This window comes from Alosa sapidissima, chromosome 2, assembly GCF_018492685.1.
Source record: "Alosa sapidissima isolate fAloSap1 chromosome 2, fAloSap1.pri, whole genome shotgun sequence".
NCBI classification, from domain to species: Eukaryota; Metazoa; Chordata; class Actinopteri; order Clupeiformes; family Clupeidae; genus Alosa; species Alosa sapidissima.
In genome coordinates, this window is record NC_055958.1 from 4,224,003 (window position 1) to 4,244,002 (window position 20,000).

Genomic DNA, 20,000 nt, shown 5'->3' on the forward strand with positions numbered 1-20,000 from the left:
ATGTGTGTGCCTGTGTGTGTGTGTGTGTGTGTGTGTACTGTATGTGTGTGTGTGTGTGTGTGTGTGTGTGTGTGTGTGTGTGTGTACTGTATGTGTGTGTGTGTGTGTGTGTGTGTGTGTGTGTGTGTGTGTGTGTGTGTGTACTGTATGTGTGTGTGTGTGTGTGTGTGTGTGTGTGTGTGTGTGTGTGTGTGTGTGTGTGTGTAGTTAAGGGGGACCTGGCTCCACTCGTGTCCCCTCCCTCCCTCTCTCCTTCCCTAGTCCAGCAGGGGCCTCGGACATAAAACACACACAGGAGTGCACCACAACAACTGTCAGCGCATCTGCCACTCCTCTGGTGACCCCCCCCCCCCCCCACACACACACACACACACACACACCATCATCAATTAGACTCCACTGAGAAGAGCACAACCTGCTGCAGGACAACAATAACACCGTTCTAGAGGGCGCATGGGTGTGTTAAATGTTGTGATTTGGATAATCAAGCATGGGGCTTTTCATGCTTTGTACAACTTATAAACATACAGAATACACATACACACACACACACACACACACACACACACACACACACACACACACACACACACACACACTCACTGATGATTACAGAGAATGAGATAAGAATGTAGATAAGGAGTGAAAGCGTGAGAGAGAGAGATGATTGTGAAGCTGACTAATGGTAGTAGTAACAGATGAGGATGAGGAGGAGTATGGAGGAGGACTGTTTAGTGGCGCAAGTGTGCAACTGTTGCACTCTGAGAAACTGATGAAGGAGTTCAAACATGGCTGTGTTGTGGGTTTGTAGAGGCCTGATCTGCACGCAAGTCCCCAGCTGGCAGTGTAGGTGTGAGCCTTTGAAAGAGGTCAGTGCTTGTGTGCATGTGTGTATGCATGTGTGTGTGTGTGTGCGTGGGGGGGAGGGGGGCAGCATGGTTGGAGGGGTCCTGCAAGAGGGGAGGGCCAGCCCACCAATAAAAAATAGAGCCCCCCTTGGTCAAGGACCTTCAATCAGAGCGGCTCATTGAGATGTTAATGAGGGAGTAAAGCACATCTGTTCTCCTCCCCCGGTCCCTCAGCTCCCATCCACACACACCACCATGCCAGGAGCTTTGTCACCTGAATAGCATCCCTGCCAGGTAGCGCACAACAGAGGGCTTCCCTTCTGTCCTTTATGTGCTGACCCCCGTTAGCCCGTCCCCTCTGCCTCTTCGCTATTGCCCCCCCCCCCCCCCCGGGGTCATCTGACCCGCAGTCCATCATGGACCCATCCTGGGTCCCCTATTATTTGGCCGGAGTGAAAGGAAAACCTGTGGTTGTAAAGGCTGTCCTCCTCCTGGCATTACTTGGCACTAATCTAAACTGCAAATTTATGTACTGTGCATCCGTAGACAAAGCAGATTGAACCGTGAGAGAGAATTGCATTATCAAGGAAAGGTTGAAGGATGAATAGTCTGCCAGTTGGAATGTATAAAAATATATAGTTTATGTATAAGTAGAATAAAACAAACACTCCATACCGTAGTATAGGAAATCAAGTATCCTAAAATAATAGAGATGGTCAGTTTCCACCCTTTCACACCCTTTCACACGCACACACACACACACGTGCGCGCACATATGCACACACACACTGTACACGGTATAAGGAGTCCTAAATGTCCCTCCAGGAGAGCATATTAGGAGCTGGCCAGAGAGAGTGGAGCGCCAGTAAATATTTGAGCGAGCATTGTTCCTGCTACTTCCTGTGAGATCTGAGGAAGACTTGTCTTTCCACTCAAGGGGCCCTCGGGGGAGCGGCCGCAGATCATATTATCATCCAAAGCGGAAGTCGTATTCATTCTGCCGACCGCGTAACGGCCCTCCCAGGCAACATCATTCGCCGCGCTACGGGTTCCTGAGAGGCTTTGTGTGCCGAAGCAGGAAAAAAGCCCTTTGGTTAACTCCTCAAGAGCCAAAGCCGCGGTAGCATGTTTTCTTTTTTTTAACATTGATTTAATGCAGCGGTGCCAGTGAAGCATTAGGGGCCGACAACTTGTGTACAACTTGGCTGTTGCACACAACACTATACAGCCCCTTTCCGAATGGCTCCCCTTGAACGAACATACTCAAGCATAACTCAAATGCTTAGCATGACTACATGAGTGCTTTGTAAGGCTAATGCTTGTTTTCACTTTCTGTCATTGTGGCAAGCCATACATTTCACTGAAATGAACAAGCAGGGTGATATTTCACGTAAGGTACTGTGAATCTTGCCTGGGCAGACCCATTACAGCATGTGAATGGTGCTCCTCTGCTCGTCTTCTTGCTCTGGCGCCAGGAGTGTAGACCCAGCTCGGCTTAATCAGGAATTGACACCTTGAGCTCGGCTTGTGCAAGACGTTTAACCGAAGGCTTCTTTGAAAACGCTTATCACAACGCTGCATCTCTTGCGTTCACTTCAAGCCCAGCAGTCCGACTCATTCTCAGTGTGACTCAGCAAGTCCACGTCATCACCTGACTTGCCACCGCCCTGCACCATGGACTCTCTTTTGTGTTTCTGGCAACATGTTTTCTAGTCAACAAACAACAAGCGTATCTCATTAAATCACAAGGAAATATGTGACAAATGGAGATATCAGCATGTACCATGGCAGCTATCAATTAAGTGTCACTTCTGAGCTATCTTTTAGCTCACAAACAAGATACTCTATCACCTGTTTTCTGGAGGTTTGTTTCATTTGTACATTGAATGTGGAAAATTATAATTTGAAGAATTCAACTCAACAAGTAGCCTGGGTGTTCCCATGCTGCCTTGCGCGCGATTTGATTCACGCTGCTAAGGCAGCCTGGAGACCATGGAGCAAATTTTCGCCTGAGATAGGGAACCAATCACAGAACAGGGGGGAAAGCAAGACGATGATGAGCTATGCACAGACGCATTTGATAGACATCCGTGGCACCCAATAAACAGATCTGGGCATTTTTTTCAAATACGAGAAAATGAACGTTTGGTTCCCAGACCACGTCTCATTGAGAAGTGGTGGCGCTAGCCAGGCTACTCAACAAGCAGAAATGGGGAAGTAGACATAAAGTAAAGTAGCATACCACAAAACATAGTCCTGTATGAATGCCTCCTCCTGGCATTTTTTAAACCAGGTGCTTATGGTCACTAACCATGTGACATGCTCTGACAGCGTGAGGAGCACAGCCTCAACGGACACTAACATTCCTCCACGGCCCGTTTACCAAACATTTGGTGTTGCCATGGTTAGCATGAAGCGGAAACCAAAACATCTGACCCAGTCTGTCACTTGATTTGAGCTCGACTTCCTTAATGCGCTATAAAAGCAATTAGGGGGCAGGAGGACCTCTATGAGTCAACATTGTACTTGCTCAACAACTGCACATTCTTGAGCTTCCAGGGCCACATTGTTCCCCATTCTGTTCACTACTGTGCACACACCCGCACCATTACAACTCGGCTTTATTACTTTAGATAGGCTCTTAACCGAATTAACTATACCACATACAGTCACAGCCTGTGCGCAGCGGAAAGAGAGTCTAATAATGCCATTGTATAAAATGTTATTTATAATTGCGGACGAATCAAGCGACTGCTCTGTGGCTGTGTCAGAGGGCAGTTGATCAGATTATCTGAGGCAGATCACTAACATTTGCCTGGAGAAAGAATTTCCTGCACCTCACAAGACCAGCCGTGATGTAGCGTTGGAGCGCCACAGACCTCGTTGACTGACACTTATTGAACTGACAGGTCCTAAAATGATGAGTCACTTTTTGGTGTTTGTGTGTTTTGTTTTTGTTTGTTTGTTTTGTGTGTGTGTGTGTGTGTGTGTGTGTGTGTGTGTGTTTATATCAAAACATCACCTCAATTAAAAATGTAGTTCATTTGAAAATGCAAACATTATGCGCAAAGATGCCCTTAACATTTCAGTCTGTTTATGCGCAATCCACAGTAAGTGATCTGAGTAAATTGTGCTATGGTGTAGTGGTGTCATTGCAACTGAAAACTGGGTTGCCTCTGAAGCCTGGGTATCGCCTGAAAGGAGTGTGACCAAACTCCAGCTGAACTGAATAATGTATACACCCTTATAAATTTTGGCAATGATGAAGCAATTTATGCCTTAACAGCTCACAGGCTTCTCAAGGGGAGGCGAAGCCTACTTCCAAAATGGCTGAATTATTCATTGACCCAGGTGGAAGTGTGTTTTCACCCCATCTGACAAATGAAAACTGGATATTTGCCTCACTAGAGTTGAATCGAGGAAACTCTTCGCAAAATAATCAGCAGCAGTTGATAGGGCAAAGAAATGTTTTGGGTGTTATGGATAAAAATCCATAGCTTTGATGCGTCTCTTGGGAAGCCTTTTTGCTGGTACCTATGACCCGAGCCTGGGTTGTCAGGTGCTGGGGCATAGCCAGCAGCTTCCAGCCCACACATGCTAATATGCAGCCTTGGCTGGTGCGGTTTGTTGACCTCTGGTCCCAGAGTGGCTCACTGAAGGGTATCATTTTCAATCTCACCACATCTCAAATGTTTGCTGCATGTGTTACAATTTCCCTACGGCTTGGCCCTGGTTTGATATTGGTTTCTCAGAATGCATCCTCTGGGTAATGCTACCTTATATTGTCTCGATATTGCTTCACTCAACGATTCCTGGTAAGGTGAATGTTTGTTTTGTCTATTTTTCATACTGAACAAAATGGTATAAAAACATACTTGTAACCATTTTGACAATGACTTTTAATATCAACATTGTTATTATATCAACCTCACATTTGATAGACAGTTAAAGAGGTATTTTTTAGCTGTTTTATCTGGAATCCTGCTTTTAAGTCAACCACTCATACCAGCCGCCACTAAACCACAGTCTGCTAATGTATTAGGTGATAATTAGACAAACAGAGTTGCGGAGGAAGGCAAGGACATGAGTGTTTTCATAATGTGCTTTGAAGTCCTCATCTATAAACATCCTATTGAGTTATGTATGGAGTTATATTCCATGTGAGGACTCAAAGTATCTAATCACTGTTCTTGGTTGGAACTGGGTCTTGAGGGACAGGGGGCTGGTCTGGGGGAGGGGTTGTAATTTGGGATTAAAAGTATGTCTGGGGGGGGGGGGTATAGCGGAGGGCGGGCGCCGAGTTACCGAGAGATGAATCATGACATAGATAATACACACAGGCTCATGAATATTCAAGCGAGACCACTCCTTCAGATTAATAAGGAGACTCCACTCTAATTACTGACAAAGGATCCTGCTACAAGATCACACACTCACACACACACACACACACACACAGACAGATGCACATGCACAATCGTGCGTGTGCATGCACCACACACACACACACACACACACACACACACACACAGACACACACACAAGAAAAGAGAGAAACACACAAAAGGCTCAATTCTTGCATAACATCAGCATAACAGGTTCCTCTCTTCCTGAACCTAACAGTGTTTTTTTATAGCCACACTTGCGTGTTGTGACCCACTGTCATGCTGTTACAGCTCTTTGTACATTTCCTGCTCCGAAGAAATGTCAGCAGTAGTGAAACCGTGGCCAGTCCTTACCAGGCACACCAGGGTTCATCCGAACCAAGTTCAGCACACATGACTGGACACAGGGGGCTTTGATGCAGACGGGCATGATCATTCATGGACATGGTCAAACACTGTTAAGGCCTGACCTTCCATGTCATACATCTATACATCCATAAATGTTCCTACCATTGAATGTGTCAATATTTGACATTCTGACATTTTTTTCCAATTAGAGGTCGGTGGCGAATTGAGGTAAAAGTTCCATGCGCTGCTGACAGCACACATCTTTGGCTACCGCAGAAGCTGGATGTGTAAACAGTGTTGTGACAAAAGGAGCACAGATGGATATAAAACCCGAGCAAAGTATTATCTGGGTGATGCCTATCAAATTACATGGCAGGCAGAACTTTTCCCTGAAGCAGCTGGTTGACCTTTGACATTCTCTCCCCCTACTTTTATCACTTCAGCGACCAAATGTCACTGTCAAGTGGTCGTGAAAAGCCTAACGAGGAGCTGATGATGTTTGTATTAGATAAGGCTGAGTTGCTAAAACACACAACCCCCTCTAATGCAGCCATGCTTTGACCAGTGAAGCATGTGCCCAGCGTAGCGTTGTAAAACTCACTTTCTTATTTACAAGCTGACATAAAATGTCACCTTTCCGTATTTTACACCCAAAATCTGTTTAGATTTTAACTAAACTATTTTCTTTTCTTCAGATTTCTCAGATAACCTAATAAGAAGATAATTACCAAAGTGATTGACATTTATCAAATTCAAGTTTTTTTTAGCCTTTATTCTGAAGGTACGCAAAAACACAAGGGGAGTGGACACATTCACTGGCCTAGGAGGGGCCTTCTGAGCCTGTCTGACCTGACACAGTAACAGTGTTAAGGGGCCAGGGACGAGCAGGACAAAAGGTACCACCGTCTGTCAATTTGAATCGATTCAGCCATCGTAGGTCAGCGCACTCTGTCCCTGCGGTGGTACCTTTGGAGTGACAGATGTGTGTCTCTTACATGTGACCTGAGAAAACGACCCCTAAAAGCCACCTGCCCCCAGGCACACAGCGAGCGGGTCATTTGTACCCCCCACCCCCACCCACCCCCCATCACAACAACCCATCCCTGCAGAAACTAACACACACGCGCACACACACACACACACACAGAGAGACACACATACACACGCGCTTACGCTCACTCGACACCGTCAATGCCGGTGCCTGACTGAGGTAAGAGGAACTGACAGGCCCTCTCTCCCCGAGGCCAGACTTTCCAGTCAAGTGGAGCGGCAGGCGTAGGGAGGTAGGGCAGGGGGGAGAAAAATACGAAGAAAAAAAATCAAACAAATGACTCCCGAGCAGTGCAGTCATTTAGCCCCTCATAACTCCACCCTTCACAGCGCTCTCTACACCCCACACCCCATCCCACCCTTAATCAGACTCCGCATGTGTAATCTCCATGAGGACTGTAAATCATGTCACCTCTCTTAGGTATGTGCCCACAATAAAGTTTAAGACAACGAGCACACACCCACTGGAGAAGAAATGCATTGCCGAGTAGTTAAGAGGACGATTACGGGAGTAATAAACGAGTTCAGCATGAATAGCTTGGCTCATTTTTTTTTTGTCGGAGCAAAGACATTCCAAAATATCATCTCCGTGAAACAGTATCTGAATCATCCAGCGTCTAATTGCACAGTACAGTTGCATTCCAGTGAATTTTGAGGTTTGAGGACTGAGCCAGCAGATTCATGTAATAAAGCGTCTTATTCCCCAGGCCACTGAAGCTTCTTAGAAATGTTGACAAACTGTCTCCCCTCCCTTCTGAGGCCTTTGAGGTCCCATCCAATCGTGAGGCCCTTGGCACCTTTAAAAAAAATGGGCTAAGTGGGGTGGTGATTCGTCCGTCCCTAGACAATGAGCCCTTGAACTCAAATTATGTGTGGGGTGTATTTGTGTGTGTGTGTGTGTGTGTGTGTGTGTGTGTGTGTGTGTGTGTGTGTGTGTGTGTGTGTGTGTGTGTGTGTGTTTGTATGAGACACGGGGGAGAGATAGAAAGAGAGAGAGAGAGAGTGGGAGATAGAGAGAAAGAGAGAAATGGTGGGCAGAATAGTAGACGACAGAGTAAAACCGAGCGAGAGAGAGAGAATGGGTGTTGACTCTGGGTGCCGGGGGACTGGACAGAGAGCACAATGGGTTCAGTATAGTGGTGATGTGGATGCCATTGTGCTGCCCGCTTAAGCATTTCTGTGTCTTGCTGAAGCCACATAGCGGCTCATAAGGAAAGCCTCCACAGCCTTACCACAGGAAGGCTCGATATATTCTCTTTGCCTAGGTAAAATAAGCACAGCAGTGAGGCAGTATAGACTTGGGTTTTGTTACCAGAAATGCCCTTATTTACTCAGCATGAGGGACTCAAAGTGAAACTAAAATTGACACTTTTTCTCTGTATGACCCCACTCCTGACTCACTTCCACCACATGCTGAAAAAGATTTCACAGGGCGCTGGCCTGTCATTAAGGTGCTTAAAACAAAATGAAAAAAAACAAAAACTCCGCTGGGAGTACGGGGAGAAAATAAAATTATTTAAAAAAACTCCAGTGTGTGCAGGTGTGTTAGGTAACAGCTCATGTTCGTTGCGTATTCCTCAACTTCCCCTTTTAAAAGCCGACGTGAGCTTTTATTTCTCGCTCTGTGTGTGTGTGTGTGTGTGTGTGTGTGTGTGTGTGTGTGTGTGCGTGCGTGCTTGTGTATCTTTCTCTCTGCTTCTCTCCTCTGTCAGTGAAGTGTGTTCTCGAGTGCAACAAGCCCCGTGGGAGAACAGACCCATTCCTGCTAGTTTTTCACACTAGTATTTTATTTCCTTATTGTAGTTGGAAGTTGGCCCACAACATCCAGGTGGAGCTCATTTCAAGGGCGAGCTCCAGAAATTTGTTCGCGCAGTCCAGGGATGGACAGGGGTGACTAAGCTTGCTCACCTCTTGGCTCTGTAATGCCATTTTGTCTCCAGATTTTATAAATTACTTTTCCCCCTCCTTTTCCCCTCTGAGCAGTCACACAGATTATGAGGACTCGCTGTGTCCACCTCTCCATCATAAAATGTCACTTTTCAAACAAAAAAGACTTATGAAGCAATTGCTCATGGACTCTGGGTATTAGATTAGGTAGGGCCATCAATTCTACTGTATTGCTGTAGTGTGTGTGTGTGTGTGTGTGTGTGTGTGTGTGTGTGTGTGTGTGTGTACAAGCAGGACTGCATACTACACACAGGACACGATTAAAGATAAAAGTAGTTTTTGTAAACATCAACTACTTTTGTACAGAGAAAAATGTCAAGCCGTCGATCTAGACTTTGTCTCTGTCATCAGAGTTCTGTGGGCAGCAATTGATAAACAAGCACTGGTATTTTATATATTTTTTTTATTATTTTGTCAAAAAAAACATTACGTGACCTACATTAAAAACGTATCTTTGCGCCTTAAGGGGTAGTTTCTGAAAGTTACAAGTTTCTAATTGCATCATCATGAGTAGTTTGTGGCATCTGTAAAACCTCTCTGGCCTGTACCAGGTGAATGGACACTTTACAAGTACACAATGGCTACGACCAGGATAAGACCATCCCTTCAGTAAAAAGGGGGCTGGCCTGGGCTTCCTTTAACACAGCAGGGTCTGGTAATAAACGCTCGGCCTTTTGTTCCCCGCACAGTTGGCAGGAGGCTAGCTAACAATGTGGTGGCCCATAATGCCGCCTCCCGAGGGAAGCTAATGCTAACAGCAATTCTGTTACATTCAATCTCAGCAGAAAGAGGCGAGGTCGTGAACTGCCTTTTTGCGTCAGCTTGAAAAAAAAAGCAGGGAGCTGTACCATTGTTCATCCACCCCTCCGAAAGACTGGCCTTTCTCGTGTTGTTCAGTTTAACTCAGTGTGACGCGCTGTTTTCCTTAGAATTCTCCGAGTTTCTTTCTGAGCTGTGCTGAGTTTTTCTGTGAAGATCATGTAGTGTAATATGCTGTTTGCAGGAATACTGCAATTAACTGTAATTAACTGTAATGAATGCCTTGTTCTGCCCCCCTTTTCACTGGCCAGCTTTCATGAAAAGAGAGAAGACCAGGGAGGGGTGGGCCGAGGAGAGATTACAGTTCTCAGAAGACCAACAGTTACCACAGCGTTTTGGGATGGCCAGCCGACAAGCCCCCCCTCCCCCCCAAATGACTGATACAGGCCCTGCGACTGAACTGACTCCTCGTCTCTGCCGATAGCCTGTCGCAATGCTGTGAGCCCCTTGTTTTATCAGCGAGAGGTGAGGATAACGACCTCTCGAGTCACCGCAGGTCACCACCCCAGTGTCTTTGCGACACTATCAGGTTGGCCATGTGGTTCTGTTTCTCCACGCTCCCTCATCCCCTTCTCCCCTCCTCCTCCTTCACCTCCTCCTTCTTCTCTGACCCTAATCTCTGGTCTGCACCTCGGCAGGGGTGGGTGAGAGGTGGTGGTAGGAAGGAGGTGGTGGTGGTGGAGGGGGGACTCAGGTGTTTTTACAGCTGTGGTCGACCTACACCCCCCCCCCCCCCCCCCCCCGCAACACACACACACACACAGCCCCCCAACAAAAAGAGAAATGTGCTAGAGGGATGGAGATGGTGTAAGGGAAGGATGGTTTTAAAGCACAAGGAAGTTCTCGGTTGATTAAAAGCAGATGCTGTGTGTGTGTGTGTGTGTGTGTGTGTGTGTGTGTGTGTGTGTGTGTGTGTGTGTGTGTTTGTGTGTTTGTCAACGACTGTGTATGCGTATGTATGTTTGTCGGTGAATGTATGTGTGTTTGTGTGTTTGGTGTGTTCTTCTAAAAGTCTAAGTGTCTTCTGTGTATAATGTATGTCTGTGTATAATGTGTGTAAGTGAGTGTGTGTGTGTGTGTGTGTGTGTGTGTGTGTGTGTGTGTGTGTGTGTGTGTGTGTGTGTGTGTGTGTGTGTGTGTGTGTCTAGGTGGACGTAGTGGGAGGTGGCAGGCGATGGCACTGAGGTGTGACTGAAATGGAAGTCCACCCTGTCCACCCATTCCTGAGCCATGCGGGCATCATCCCTCCTTTAGCCAGCCCAGTGTCGGCTCGGCTGGGGGTGGGGGGGGTGATTTTCACCACCGTTTCAACCCCCTCACCCATCGTCGTCCCCCTGGGGAACTTAGGAGAATGTTACCAAGGGGTCACATAGCTATTTGAGGAGGGAGAGGAGAGAGAGAGAGAGAGAGACAGGAGGGGACGAGGAGAAGAAGAAGAAGAACAGAACACAGAGAAGAAGAAGAGGCGTGTATGGGGAAGGGAGGGGAGGGAGGCGGAGGAGGTGAGGTGGGGGGAGAAGGTGTGAGGAGCAGGAGTAAATAAGATAATAAATCGTTCTATTACGAGCAGATTACACAGAGCATTCCCCACTCCACTGCTGCCTTTCAAAGATGCACCGCTCACCCCCATGGTCTAACTGCTAAGGTTGGGGGAGAGGAGGTGGGATAAACACTTTGAAAATGGAAACCAGCCACCCAGCCACCCACCCACTCTACTCCTTACTCCTTACCCACCACCCCCTTTCCAATGAAGCTGGGCCGCACGCCACCAGCGACGTCGCTAAATCCTCTCGAAGCCCGACTCCGTCTTCCCCATCCCCACTCAAGGTGCACTTCAGACTTGAAGTGAGCGCAAGGAGGTCTGTCTCCTGTCTCCTGTGTGTGTGTGTGTGTGTGTGTGTGTGTGTAGGGGGGGGGGTGTTGGTGGCCCCATAGCACACCCTTCTGCCTGCTGCACCTTCTTCTGGTAGGACTTCTCACTTCATTGTTGAGAGAATGGGCTTGAATTAGCCGCTGCCGCTCAATAACAACCACTGCCTGCCTGACCTCCTGTAAAGCCTGTAGGGTCTCCTGTTCTATGGTACCTGGGTGTGCTAGTGTCTGAGAAAGAGAACACATGCACACACGCACACATGGCCTCTTCTCCAAATGTGGGTGAAAAAACATGATGTTGTGTAATTGGTGTTAATGTACCATATTATATTTCACCCAGCCAGATAGGCAAGCACAGCGATGGCAGACAATCAGACAGACACACAGATAGACAAACACAAACACACACACACATACACACAGACACACACACGGACAGACACACACACAGCACTCGTGTGAGGCTTGATTTCACGTCAGCAGGGGTTCTTAACGTGCTACATTCCTGAGGACAACTCTTCTCAGGTTTCACTCTTCACCCCCTCACACTAAAACAATGATCAGCAGCTGTAACTGACTGTACTTCAGCACGATCTAACAGTGTCACATGGACGAGTTCAGTTCCACACCAATTCTCTCGGAGTTATAAGCTGCCACATTTGAGAAAAACACTTCATGCTCCATTCTATCGTACTCCGTAGAGATGAGCTGAATAGAACAAATTACAGCAAACAAAACTCAGTAGGTGTGTTTACAGAGTAGCTGTGGGTTTGCAGTGCCTTTACTCCCCATCTCTTTCTCTCTAAGCTCATCACACTGTTTGAACATAGTGCATGCTGTCAGCTCCTGTGGCATAGGTGTTTAACTGCCACAGACCTCTGAGAATTAAAGTGACACACAAGTGTGCTGAAATAGCACACTCAAAATGCCTATGTTTACATTTGCCATCGCAACCGCTGGCCTCTAATCTTATTCTATGGAGACTAAATGAGCCTCTCTCTACATATACTTCTATTTACCATGATCACCATCGTCATCATCATTAGTAGATTATGGTTAAATGGTAATGGTGTGGTGCTTGATTATGGGTTATAAATCAGTATCAAGCTCCCTAAGCTTTCTCCTTTGGATGGCATTCTGGTAGGTCTTTTTGGTCTGTGTGCCATCTATAGCCACCCCAGTGCGTTTGCTGGAGAGAGATGTAAGTGTTTTCAAAGAGAAATGAAAGAAAGAAGAAAAAATCTGAATCCTAGAGGCTCACCCACCCAAGCCACAGTGCCTGGAAGCAAAGCTTGCATATGAAAGCTACTGTTAAGGAGCAAGGACAACAAGAGGGATACAGACATTTTGAGAAATGGGAAAGCATAAACACAGGTATTCTTGTTTGTATGTGACCTAAATCTGCATGAGGTATTGATCATTTCTAATTAATCTAGATTTTCTTTGACTTGAAAGAAAAACAATAAAATGGGGCCATGTTTTTTTTAAAAGGAGAAGGACTATGTTTTTTGTCCTTCATGCATGTAATATTTCCATTTGCTTTATTTACCTGTAGACAGTCCTATCCAGTGATTGTTTATGACTATTTGTCAGATTGGACAAAATCACTATGATGACAGAGATAAAATGACAAAAGGGGTGATCATCAGATACACTGAAAATCAACTGGTCTCTCAGTTAAGAGTTAAATTGAACACAGAGGTGAGAAGTATGGCACAAACCACACAAAAAAACTGTGACTAATAGTCAGCCCAGCCTATTTTAACATCCCTAAAGAGGCCAGTTCTCTGTTGCACGAGCATGTCATATTAGATAAAGCATGTCTCTTACCTATTTCCACCATCACACGTCAGGTCATCAGCACCCAGAAGAGAAGAAAAGAGAAGATGTACGTTAGACATTTGGATTTGGTTTTAATGGCTGAGAAGCTATAAAAAGCTCACCATCTCTTGTAAATGTTATCTCTTATAAATACATGTATAAAAAAGTACACATGTTAAACACATAGCCCTAATGATGTTTGGGAAAAACGGTGAAATGTTTGTCCACATAGTTGTTTGTGGTTCGTTTGCTGCTCACTAACACCTCAGCACTCACACTTCTTCATTTATTTTCACGTGATATTTTTGCATGTATGTGTGTTTTTTTTTGTGTTTCTTTTTTTTTTCATTTAAGCTTCTGTCTCACATACAGGAAAGCCTAAGAGGAGAGAGGCATCGTACAGAAACTAATTTCCGGAGAGTCTGCGATGTCATACTTGGGACCGTGTGTGTGGGGGGGGGGGGGGGGGGGTAAAAAATAATTAGTTTTCCTTCAACTGATTTGAATGGTGACTGTAGACATAACCAGGTCTTAATGAATTACCTTCTGGTCTGGTGCACGTAAACATAAGTAACATGTTAATTACTGTCTGGTATTAACGTTACAAGGATCAATTTGCATTTAACCCAGATTTGGAGCCAGACAAGTGGTGAGTTGGGCTGATGTGCACTATTGCCACACGAGCCTATTGATTCACAGGGATTTTTGTTGTCATATTTACTTACATTCGTATTGTCTCTTCCGTTGCTGGTATATAAACATTGCATGACAATAAGACAGAACAGATGTCATGCAAGATATGTAATAGAGCGATACAAATACACAGACACAATCTGTGTGTGTGTGTGTGTGTGTGTGTGTGTGTGTGTGTGTGTGTGTGTGTGTGTGTGTGTGTGTGTGTGTGTGTGTTTGTGTATCCCTCTCTTATATATCTTGTGTGTATGCCTTTATGTATGTGTGTGTATTGATGCCTTTAGGATCAGGTTAGTTAGTAGTACTTTCACGAGCCTCAAGTCAGTGATTAGTTAGAGATAGAGTGTGATCTCCCTCTCTTCTGCCTCCCCTCGTCTAAACCAATACATCACCAAACCGTGCTCAGGTCTCATTTATTCCCCCGGCCCCAGACGTGCAGACAAAAGACTCCCTATAGACAGGAGGCATGGCCCCCCCACCCACCCGAGCCTAGTGGGTCACCTATTTCTGCCGCTGTGCCTCTTTTCCCACGGCAGGAGCTGGCGCTGCTTCATTAGTACGTGGGTTCGGAGCGAGGGAGTCTGGCCGAGCCATTCTTTTCAGGTGAAACGGTTCAGCGTCGGTACTCCGCTATGCAAGCCTCACTCTCGCCCCCTCTCTCTCTACGCATCTTTTCAGTTTCCCTCTCTTCTACTCTCCCCCCCCCCCCCCACACACACACCCTCTCCCTCTCCCTCCCCCGACTGTCGACAGACAACTCTGCAAGTCTGGTAAGGTCAGCCGTGTGTGATGAGAAAATGGGGTTACTTGACTGAGAAAAAGCGCGTCCTCAACTAACAGGAGGGACAAAGAGTCAAAAGAAAAGCAAGAAAACAATAGTGAGAGTGGGTCAGAAAGTGAGCTGGCGCTAAGGACGAGCGTTGCCTCCATTCCGCTGGAGAGAGCAGGAGGTTTACCACATGTGATGCTGGCTCATGTTCAGTGTGTGCTTATTTTAGGTTTCTCTCTTTTTTGGACAGGCCCACGTCTGACCAAACCAACCGCCCCCCTCCACCAACGTTTTTCGGGGGAGTATGTAAGCAGACCTTTTTTCATTCCTCGCGGCGAGGTGTAGTTATCACATAACCTCTGAAAAAGGGAGGGTGCCAAGCCTTTCACTAATTACAAGGAATGGAGTGTAAGCTAGATTGCACTCTTAAAACACACACATGCTCACATGCAACTGCAGTGCCCCTCTCTCTTCTATCTCTCTCTCTCTCCCTTTCTCCCTCTCTCTCTCTTCCTCCCTCTCTCTCTTTCTCTGTAAATAAAACATTTCTACTGCACATTAAAACTTTACATTCAACAACTCTGAGAAGAACTCCAGGGTGAAAAAAGCAGTACAAAACACACATCCTAAATCAGAGCCCCTCGATGTATAATTCAACAATAACAGGGCCTCACCAGAACTGGAAAATGATAAGCGCCCTTATCCTTATATTATTTATGTTGTTTGATAATATATGGAATAATATATGGATAATATATGGAACTGTTAGGTGCCCAGATATTGCCCATTCTGTGCAGTATAGATTGTTTTATGTTAGTTTTGTTAGTAGTTGAGTCTTGAATCTCCAATGAAATAGTATGGCCCTGAAGTCATGGGAAATAAGATTTTGGACTTGGCAAACGGACAATGTTTATATGGCGCAGACATGGCGTTGACAGCGTTCCGGGCCGTCATTTCAGGGGAGAGAGACGAATAAAAAACACAAATGCACAAAACAACAATTGAAAAGGGAAGAATGCTAACAAACATATTTTTAGATAACATTCATGCTTGGTAGGGAGGTTCCTGGAACTTTTTTAGAATGCAGCTTTTGTTGGCTCGGTTAATATAAACTATTTCTCCATGAATAAGTTAAAATGAGGGATTGTTGGCCAGTGCACAACACATTAACGCCTCTCGCCATACTCTGCATCCATGCGACTCGTCAAAATGGCCTTCTTTTTTTCAAGAAGAATGAGAAAGACGTACTGCGACAGCTTGTAGTACACAAAGTTTTATTGCTTGGCAATTCAGACAATCCAAATAACGAAATATTTTTATAAAAACAGCATGTCTCTGATTGCTTCTCATGCATAACTGTCTAAGCACCCGAAGCCCCAATTTTAAAATAAAAATTAATAAAAATTCCATTTGATGGAGTATGAATGCAAAAGCACCCATGCCTAATGAAGCTTTAACACTCGTCTACACCTGTTGCTTCTAACCCAGCTACATTTACAAAACTTGCATAAAGAAAGACCAGAATCAGAAATAGACATTTAAGTATGTCACCACAACAGATTCTATTTGTATTGTTCTGTGTGCGTTAAATTCATTTTCAAGGTGCAGCCCCTTTTCAAACTCCTTCAAAGTAATCTATTGGTAAAAGAATCAATCACTGTCCCAGATAATCTTGTTACCTGTGAAATGCATGCATGCTTAGCCTATTGGCAGGTGTTCTATGAAAGGGGCCATTATTTCTAGCAAGCTCAACACAAAGTGACAAGTATATTCACAATGACTTGGGACTTGCGCTTTTTTTTCCCCTACATGCTTTTATTTTTGTTATTAAGAGTTTGTACTTGTGACACAAAAACTCTCTCCTTTGCAATGTTGTAGACAAAAGAGGAAGGAGTCCTTTAGACGTTTGAGTATGCTGAAATCTCCTTTGTCTCTGCAGCCACAAGCTCTAGCTAGTGCACCCTCTGTTCATTCTCTCTGACAGAGATCTGATATCTACACCACCCTTTCACTTAAGCAGCAAGAAAACACTAGATTGTGTGATGATATAGTGTGGCTGACACTTGTGTACATGGACACACACACACACACACACACACACACACACACATATATACTTTTATATATATATATATATATATACACAGTATAAGTACTCCTTTTTTTAATCAGCCAATAGATGGCCTGTTTCGTGACACTACGTTTGCAAAGAACAATCTATCTCACGGGTGCACACGACATTCTGAAGCACCTTGTCAGATGCCGCCTGACCCACTCACTCAACACAGCACCTCAGGGGGGAGAACTGAAAAAAAAAATGAAACAATGACGGAGGGGTTGTGTGCAGCCAAGAGGAGAAACGATGGGTGGGGGGGGGGCATGGGGAGAGAAAGATAGACAGAGAGAGAGAGAGGTAGAGAGAGAGAGAGAGAGAGAGAGAGAGAGAGAATGGAAGCACTCTGACACTAAGCTCACCGCTCTACCACCCCCACCTCTCTCTGCACACACACACACAGACACATGCTCACACACAAACACACACACACACACACACACACACACACACACAGGCCATTGTACACCCAGGGGGCTTCAGGGATAAATGGCCGCATGTTAACCACATTTGACGTGCTGCACAAAAGGGGACACCGCAGGTCCCATGACGCAACCTGCAACAACTAAGCCCCACGCTCCCTCCTCCTCTGTTGCCCATCCAGGACCAGAGCGAGAGGGAAAAAGAAGACAGGAAAACAGAAAGGACAGTGAAAAGAAAAAGCACAATTTGTTGCTAGACTGCTAGAGGTTTTTTTTTTTTGGTCATACAGCTTCCTGGGTTTATTGACTTGTTCAGTAGCCACTACAATAGAAAATGAGGTTACAATATGGTGCCATCCATAAAGTAACAGCCATTATTTCCACCTCTACAACTTCTATGAATACTTATCCAACACGTCTTTGAATGCATCGTCATGAACTAGACTGAAGACACACTTATATGCACAAGGTGTATCACTGTCTTTGGGTCTCATCAGTCATGAAATCACATTGATATTACACAGGTGAACTGCACCTTTCAACTGCGAAACCAACAAGTGGCGGGATAAATGATGCACTGGCACTGTGCATTTAGGGCTGGGGGTTGGTTGGTTTTTGGGTTGGGGTGGGTTGGGGTTGGGGGGGGGTGCTGAGTGGCCTGGGAGCGTCGGGGAGGTGAAGCGGAGAAAGCAGGAGTCTGAAAACAAGGCCAGGGCCCATGAAAGGTGCACAGAGTGACCTCTGAATGGTAGGGGGGGCATGGGAAGCCCGTGACGGCCAGTCACTCCTGCACCCACTCAGAGGCCCAGAGCAGCCTAAAGGGGAGAGAGAGTTTGGGGGGGGGGAAGGGGAGGTGTCTGTGTGGAGAGGAGAGAGAGGGAGGGAAATGAGAGGGGGGAGTTGGGGGGGGGGGGGGGGGGTTGCGCTTTGGCACGGCGGCGCTAACCTTTTCAGCTCTGTCACGTCTTTGATGCTTGACGGGCCGCACAAAAGCACCTGCTCCATCCCCGGAGAGCTCCTTTAGGCTGCCCAAACTCTCCCCCTCAGCCACCACCACCACCACCTCCACCCCCTCCACCTCCTTTTTCTGACCTCACCGGCATTCCACGCCATTGGGGGGCCCTTCCCATGGCTACCTCTCGCTCAGCTGCCCTGAGCCCTCTAACACACCTCCTCTTCCCCTACACACACACACACACACACACACACACACACACACACACACACACACACACACACACACACACACCCCTCTGCCCCCCTAATCCAACTGCAAACACGGCCGGGCCGGAGAGGGGAGGATGCACGAGACTTCTCACAAAAGCCCAGCGAAAGGTGCTCCACTGATAGGCCTCCATGCGTGGGAAAGCCAGCCGCAAGGAGAGCACCCTCATTGAAATGCAAGTGGGACTCCGCCACAGTGCAAACCTACAAAGTGACAAGTCACTTTATGAGCCGCTCCACTGGTTATGTCGGCTGTCGGTAGGTTGATGGCTCAAGGTCCAGGGAAAATTTTATAATAGAGTATAATAAATGATGATTTTTTTTACCAAGGTACCTAGTGAAGTTTGTGTATTAAGTGAAGTGACAATTACAAGTGATAGAAATACTATTCTGTGTGCTCTTTTTTGTGGGCTAGATATCTTTGGATGTCAGTGCGGTACTATCTATCTTTTTGGGGATTTGAGCAGGGCAGAACCACGCTCATTACACTTTAAACGTAATGTTTATATTCACACAAACAATGTCATCCCATGTCTCTCCGGCTCTTTGTCCGCGGCTTAACAAAACTTCACCGCTACGCCACTTAGGCTCAATACAACTTGCCGACATCCCTCTCCCCATCAGTTCCAGCACATCACATGCGCAAGCTCAGTCTGTGTGTGTGTGTGTGTGTGTGTGTGTGTGTGTGTGTGCGTATGTGTGTGTGTTTGGAGGAGGAGGAGGAGACGGAGGCAGAGGCGGAGGCGGAGGTAGTGGGGGAGTTTCAGCCTTGCAGTGGAACAGCTGCTTGCTCTCATAGCTGAGCTTGTAGACAGAGACATAAAGACAACAACAGATAAAGAGGCATTTAGAAAAGCATGTCCCCTTCCCGTTCCTCGCCTTTAGGGCAGTGGTGACGTAACAACACACAGTGCAGATCGGCAACATTATGTGTCACACTGAAAAATATGACTAGTCAATGACCAGCATCAATCTGTAGCATCAACAACACAGTATCTTGAACCATTGATAAAAGTAGTACCTCAAAGGTCACCTTTCAAAGAAGTCATCATCTTCCACAATCTATTTCTTGCTACTCTTCAAAATTTTCTCCGAATATTGTTATTTATCAGGTAAGTTCTGATATAAAAAAACAGGATATGCATGAGCGCGTGTGCACACACACACACACACACACACACACACACACACACACACACACACACACATACACACACAGAGAGTGAAAGAGATAACACACACTTCAGAATTTATGAAAGACATATTATTACTTAAATATGATTGTATGTACCTACTAGAGTTATTGCTTATTGCTAGAGAGCACTAAGAACAGCATACCAAGCAGCTCCCACAATAAAAATGAAGTTCTTTCTTGGTCGGAGGGAGGGAGGGAGGGAGAGAAGCACATTAAGTGTGGCTTACTCATTTTGCCTGGATGGAGGGGCCAGTGCCACACATGAATATTTCATTAGCTTTAATTGCTAAGGAACACTTCTTTATGGTGGGCCCTCGCAAATGAGCCGCCACTGGTAATTACGAGCCTGGCCCCATTGTAAAAGTTGAAAAGCGATAGCATTAAGACCTGTGATTTGCCCGCCTGAGAGGTAGGGCCTGAGACAGCGTGCCATCTGGAAGGGTGGCACACATGGTCCTCCAGATTTCCTTTTCCTGCCTGTGGGCGAACACCTT

General features: G+C 46.1%; 1 protein-coding gene across 4 annotated transcripts in view; it reads right to left on the minus strand.

The window, feature by feature from the left end:
• zeb2a (zinc finger E-box binding homeobox 2a) overlaps positions 1 to 20,000 on the minus strand; it is a 52,662-nt gene that overhangs the window by 22,024 nt on the left and 10,638 nt on the right. The window contains exon 1 of one of the 4 annotated variants that reach the window (XM_042073383.1): positions 13,100 to 13,127. The exons of the other annotated variants lie outside the window; for them this stretch is intronic. Within the exon in view, the coding sequence (XP_041929317.1) occupies positions 13,100 to 13,112 (13 nt within the window). The 5' untranslated portion in view covers positions 13,113 to 13,127. Of the gene's footprint in view, positions 1 to 13,099; positions 13,128 to 20,000 lie in introns of those variants that run through there. 4 annotated transcript variants of the gene reach the window in all.